The sequence below is a fragment of the Leiobunum rupestre genome, chromosome 5 (genome assembly GCF_980474605.1).
Source record: "Leiobunum rupestre chromosome 5, qqLeiRupe1.1.hap1, whole genome shotgun sequence".
Lineage (NCBI taxonomy): Eukaryota > Metazoa > Arthropoda > Arachnida > Opiliones > Sclerosomatidae > Leiobunum > Leiobunum rupestre.
Genome location: NC_143388.1, coordinates 58,831,911 through 58,837,538, shown reverse-complemented (window position 1 = coordinate 58,837,538; position 5,628 = coordinate 58,831,911). Strand labels below are relative to the sequence as shown.

At 34.6% G+C, this 5,628-nt stretch overlaps 1 protein-coding gene across 1 annotated transcript; it reads right to left on the bottom strand.

The window, feature by feature from the left end:
- Positions 1 to 434: 434 nt before the first annotated feature.
- On the bottom strand, positions 435 to 5,342 carry LOC149945438 (tudor domain-containing protein 5-like). The gene is made up of 16 exons (XM_090176558.1): positions 4,700 to 5,342; positions 4,350 to 4,606; positions 4,004 to 4,279; positions 3,755 to 3,937; positions 3,476 to 3,687; positions 3,263 to 3,410; positions 3,072 to 3,203; positions 2,912 to 3,007; positions 2,733 to 2,849; positions 2,017 to 2,663; positions 1,840 to 1,957; positions 1,694 to 1,773; positions 1,568 to 1,630; positions 1,278 to 1,374; positions 1,035 to 1,218; positions 435 to 960 (listed from the first exon to the last, which is right to left on the bottom strand). Exons 1-16 carry the CDS (start codon positions 5,340 to 5,342, stop codon positions 452 to 454), a joined length of 3,762 nt encoding a protein of 1,253 aa, XP_090032684.1. The 3' UTR covers positions 435 to 451.
- Positions 5,343 to 5,628: the final 286 nt, after the last annotated feature.

Here is a 5,628-nt window from a genome sequence, read left to right as displayed (position 1 = left end):
CCCTGATTAATTGCATAGTGGTTAGTGTATTGAATTGTCCCATCTACTCTGAAACAAAATATGTATTGTATGTTAATCCAATGGGCTTGCGGAGGAAACTATTCTTTTTTTGTTTGTACCTATCTAATCCTATATTTTCAATAAAAAAACACTGATGTACTCTGAAGAAATATGTTGTATTTTTAAACAAATATACCAAATTTGGTCCACTAAACCCCTTTCGGAGCCCCTTCTTATAAAAAGGACCACCTTCTTCTGGAATCTTTTGGGAGGCGGCCCAGCCACAGTCCTCACATAGCCGTTTCTTTAGCCACTGCTCCCTTACAGGTGAATCGCAAAAGTGGATTTCTTTGGGTTGAAGTGAGAAGATTGTATGAATTGATTTGTATTTCAAACATAAATGTTTATTGAGAAATATACAAAAGAACAAAAAGTATTAGAAACTGAACAGTCACTTATGGTTAGCATTGTTACTGTTCATTGGATTATAGAAAGCCAATTGGTTGTAAACTGGGCGAAATTCTTGGGGCGATGGAAAAAAGCACTGTTGATATGGCACATTAAAGTTCATGGCCATAGGATAGCCCATATTATTATTATTATGGGCCATACCTGGAAAACCAATGTTGGAAACGAAAGGCATCATAAGTGGTGGGCCAGTCACTAAAGAATTTGAGCTTGGCATTTGATTGGCGCTAGCCATTGGATTTGGTTGCTGCACGGCACTAGCAGTTGATGTTTCTTGAATAGGATTGGGTCCATTAGGTGCTGCCAAAGTTATTCTTATGGCACTAGTAGTTGCTGCTTGAATGGTACTAGAAGTTGTTGTTGGTAATGTAATTTCGTTGGATACCATTGGTGCTACAGCTTGGACATTTTTTCCTCGTTTTGGTGAACTATTTATAAATAGATCTGACCGAGTCTTATGTTCATCAGATTGAGATTTCTCTTCCATCATAACTGCAGATATTTTGAATAATTATTTAAATAAGTTATTAGTAAAATTCAATAAGCCTAGGGAGGGTAAAATATACTTTTTTGAATATGTATTGCGTAAATTAAGTCTCTCATTAAATCAGTGTATGCAAGATGATTTTCAAAATTTCTAGGATCTGAATTTTGAAGTAGTGACACGCAAGTTTTCCGCTCGATTATTAATTGATCAATTTTCGCTTGCAAAAGCTCTGGGGTTAAATTGGCGTAGTCATCTTCATTTTCCTATTTAGAAGAACAAACTTGAGCCAATGCGCATTTAACAAGCATAGGTTTGATCATACCAGCCATAAAGAATCATCAGGATCAAAATTATCAAGACTTTGCTGTATCGCATTTTCTAACGCCTTGTTTGGAAGAATTCTTAAAGCTTCAACGCAACTAAATTTACAATAATTAATTTTAAATTAGTTGTTTATTCATATTAAAGGGACTTTCAAGAGGCCCATTAGTCAGTTTAAAATACGTCATTCGGTCGCCGTTCGTTGTGAAGCCAAAGTTATGACCGAATGATGTATTTCAAATCGACTAAGTCTTTCTTGTAAGTCCCTTAAATCTAAACGTAGTCTTTTACCTAGCCAAGGGGAATAATGTGAGATGTTTCACCTCTGAAACTTCAAATCCTCTTGCGTGAACTCTGTGATGTAGTGTCAGCTCTTTTAACATCAATACGCAAAATTAATATATAAAAATATTTTACTTTTTCAGTTCAGCAAATAAATCTGGGCATTCTTCAGCCTCTATGTTGATGGTCTCTACTTTAATCTTCATTCGACGGAACTAAAATAGGAAGGGCTCCTGGGCAATTCTTTCAACATTAAATGAAAAAATTAATTGTTGATTTACCAAATTGATAATCAAATTATTAGTCGCAAATATAAATGTCGACAAGTCAGCACTAGTTAGGTATGGCTTCTTTTCGTAGTTGATGATACGCCCAGAATAGCCAGTCAAGAATGTTATTCTAAAATAAAAAGTGTGTTATCACGTAATTTGGGGTGGTAGATAATTTATATATCTTACTGTTTGGAGTATCTCTTCGGAGAGTTTGTGTCCTTCGAATCTGTAGTTTCATTTATTTTGACAGCTTGAGGCAAAATTGAAACAGTTGATGCAAGTGGTTTGGGAATGTCAATATTTTCTGAAGATAGATGTGTAGCTTCAGAAACATGTTGAGATAATTGAGATGTAGCACTTCTAAATTGATTTAAGTTTTGCTGTGGTTCACCGTGAATAGAGTTTAAAATATCCAGTGTCACATTGCGTTTTGAGTTTAGTGGTTGAATAGGACTAGAAGGCATTGGCGTGGAAGCACGACTAGGATTAAGAGATTGAGGCGTAGATAGTAAATTTGGACATGGTGTGGATGGGACCCCAGAAAAAATACTGAAGTCAAAATTGTTGATGTTTGTACATTTAGGAGACTTGTTGCGCTTCAATTCAAGGATGCGTTGCAATATGTCCACATTAAGTGTTTGACCTTTGACAAAACCACCTGGGGGTGACTTTCCCTTTGGCCTTTGCGCTGATTCTGGAACCGTCTGCTTAGGTCTATTTGGCAATTTCTCTGATTCGACTATCTTTTGTTTTGGCTTTTTCTCAAATTCCTCAACCACAGCACTTGCAGAACTCATCACTGAAGCTGCGTCATCTTTTTCAAAATTGGGAATCTACCAAAAAGGATCGCAATAATTTCACTTTGTCTAATCTAAGAGGTTGAATATTTAGCTAGATATTACCAAATTAACATCCTCTAGACATTTTTTAGCGTGGCCTTCCTGAATCATTAAATCATTGATTTGGATGTCATCCTCTCCAGTCGTGTCAGTTATCACAATTTCCAGACCTTTCTTATACTGATAATAAAATATTTGATATTATTAAACTCACGAGGAGGAAGGGGAAGTAAAAATATTACATCAAGGCCACGTGTGTGCAGAAATTTGCATTGTAGATCTTTAAGCTTGGTTAACTTTAACAGACGTTCGCCAGAGGCAGTAGTCCAACCATACTGCTACAAAAAACCTTAACAATATCACATTTCTAAATTAAAAAAATTGTTTTGTATATTTATTTACCACATTGAAAGGTTTCACTAGACCCAGTCGGCACTTAATAGCCTGTGATGGTAGCGTCATAAACTTTTTAGGAATAAAACGAATGCAATCTTTAGAAACTCGGCCACTTGTTCCATAATCAATGTAAAAGACCTTTAAACGAAAGAATTTAAGTGATGAAAGTTTTTCATTTATACGGGAAATTGTTATACTTCGACAATTTCATTTCGAGGCTGCAGGCCAACAATAATAGCGCGATGCCAATCTTCCTCATATAAAGCGGCACAGGGTAAATGCACCTTAAACTCGTGGTGGGGAATCTTGTAATTTTGAGATACAGGATAACTTGAGTAGAATTTCCTGAATAAGAGGAATCGATGCTAGTAGAATTTTCTATGTTTAAATCATACATTGATAAATAATACTCAAGGTTATCCATTAAACGTTCTAGAGCATCAGCATATTGTTCCCCAAGAAGCTGTATAAAAAATAATCCTGGACTGCAAACTTCTGAGACGGAAACTTTGAAATAATCATCTATATCCTCGTGACTTAGAATTGTTTGTGGAATGTATTTATCTTTGCAAGTGGCTGCGTCTTCTGGCACATATACACCAACAACAGGACATACAATAAGCTAAAATATAGGGAAAATGCTAAGTAGATCTTAAAAAATAACATAAATAAGCAATTTTTAGCCATACCTCTTTATCGCATGAAATGGTATTTGGAGGAACAAATTTTGATTTTTGGTCTTTCAATTGCAAATGCTTTTCACCACGTGATATTGTTATGACATATCCAATATATTCCAAAAGTTTAAGATAAAAGTCTTCTTTAGTGCTAAAGCCAAAATCCCGCCACTGTAATTCACTTTTACAGTTAATCTAAAAGAGGCTTTAAGAGTCAGACAAAATATTCAGTTTAATCATATATTTTGAATGTATTATAACCTTGTAGCTCGCTTCAAACTCTCGTACAGATAAGCCATCAGGGTAGCTTTCAAGAATAGACTTTATATTACCAATTACATCCTTTGGAATGTCCTTAGCTTTCTTCGAGGTGTAACTGATAAAATCTGGTGTTTGTGATCGGGCATCATAGATGATTTCCCTTTTATTAGGGTGATCAGAAGGAACAATTCCAAAAATGTTTGGATTTTGGTCCACCAATTCGGTGATGTCGTAATAACCAATATCTTCTAAATTCAATATTTCATGATTGATCCTCTGTTAAAAGAAATGTTTATGTAATTATCACTAGGAAAAAGTGCCACAATATGAACAAATAGGCATTTACTTCGTATTCATCTAAGAACGTATCGATGCATAATCCTTTTGGATGCTGTTTTAGAACCCTTCGCATTCTCTTTTTCAATTTGTCACATAAATTTTCTTCTTCAGAGGAAGACTCTCCAAAACTCTGTCGGGATGGTGGATGTTGTGTAGTTTGTGGTTTTGTGACAACTTTATCAGTAAGATGCACATTTGCAGATGCAGTGACCCTCTTACTCTGGGTATTTCCAGCAATGATTTTAAGATCATTTTCATGTGCTTCTACAAATTAGCATATAATAAATTTAATAATCAGTATCACTCAATTATCACAAATACTCATTTAGAAATCAACATTGGATTTTAAAATCTCACTTCTTATTTCTTCTGTGGAAACACAAATGATATTATTTCTTAAGTCTGTCTTCAATGTCACTATGTTGGGAATGCTGCTTAGACACTTCTCAAGTGATGGGAAACCAAAATAGCCATAGTTAATTGTCATTCCATTCTTTTTTTGATAATGGCTTTGTATATTCACAATGGGAGTTCCAGTAGTACCAAATTCCTTGAGTAAAGCAGCAATTTTTTCCCTGGAAATTGGAGGTACACATCCTTGTGTAACTTGGCTGACAACTTTACTAACAGCTTCAAAAGGGTAATTTTGTCGTTTGTAGCTGCTAGAATTAAAATAAGGAGCTCTAATTCTTTTGGTCCTACTACTTTTTTTCACAGCTGTACTAAAAGACAACTTTTCAATGTGTTTAGTTTTTTCATCAGAAACTAAAAATATTTGTGGTTCGGGATATCCACTACGAATTCGAACAGAGTCAGGTATACTTTGAAGAAAAGCTATTAATGAGCTGAAGCCAAGTTCTCTAAAAGGAATGGACTTTCCTGTATCGTCCTTGTAAAGATTATTTAATTCAGTTGGTTTCAAGCCTTTAGCTATATAAAACATCAAATAGGATCTTATTTCTTGGCAAACTTTCTTTTTTAATGTGGCTATTTCAGACATTACTAACCCAAATACTAAAATAATATAAACTTTATGAGAAATTAACATTTTCACTAAATAACAGCATTTGTTTACCTGACAATTTTCAATAAAATTAGAAAAATTTATAAAATGCTATTATTGAAAATGGTCTTTTTATGTAAAAGTACTTTCGTTCTATTCTCTTGAACATAAATCCGTAACAAAAAGCACAATCGTTTCTTTTTAGTCGATTGTGACCAGCCTTGGAAATAAGGATTTTTTTAAACTGGTCCTTATGACCAGTGACCCCCTAGCATATGAATTA

Bases quoted from the DNA above. Each gene is read 5' to 3' on its own strand.
- LOC149945438 (XM_090176558.1), bottom strand. From the start codon at position 5,342: ATGTCTGAAATAGCCACATTAAAAAAGAAAGTTTGCCAAGAAATAAGA. The intron at 4,280-4,349 runs GTAAATGCCTAT...TTCTTTTAACAG, and splicing joins CGTTCTTAGATGAATACGAA to AGGATCAATCATGAAATATT. The intron at 1,958-2,016 runs GTAAGATATATA...TTTTTATTTTAG, and splicing joins CCGAAGAGATACTCCAAACA to AATAACATTCTTGACTGGCT.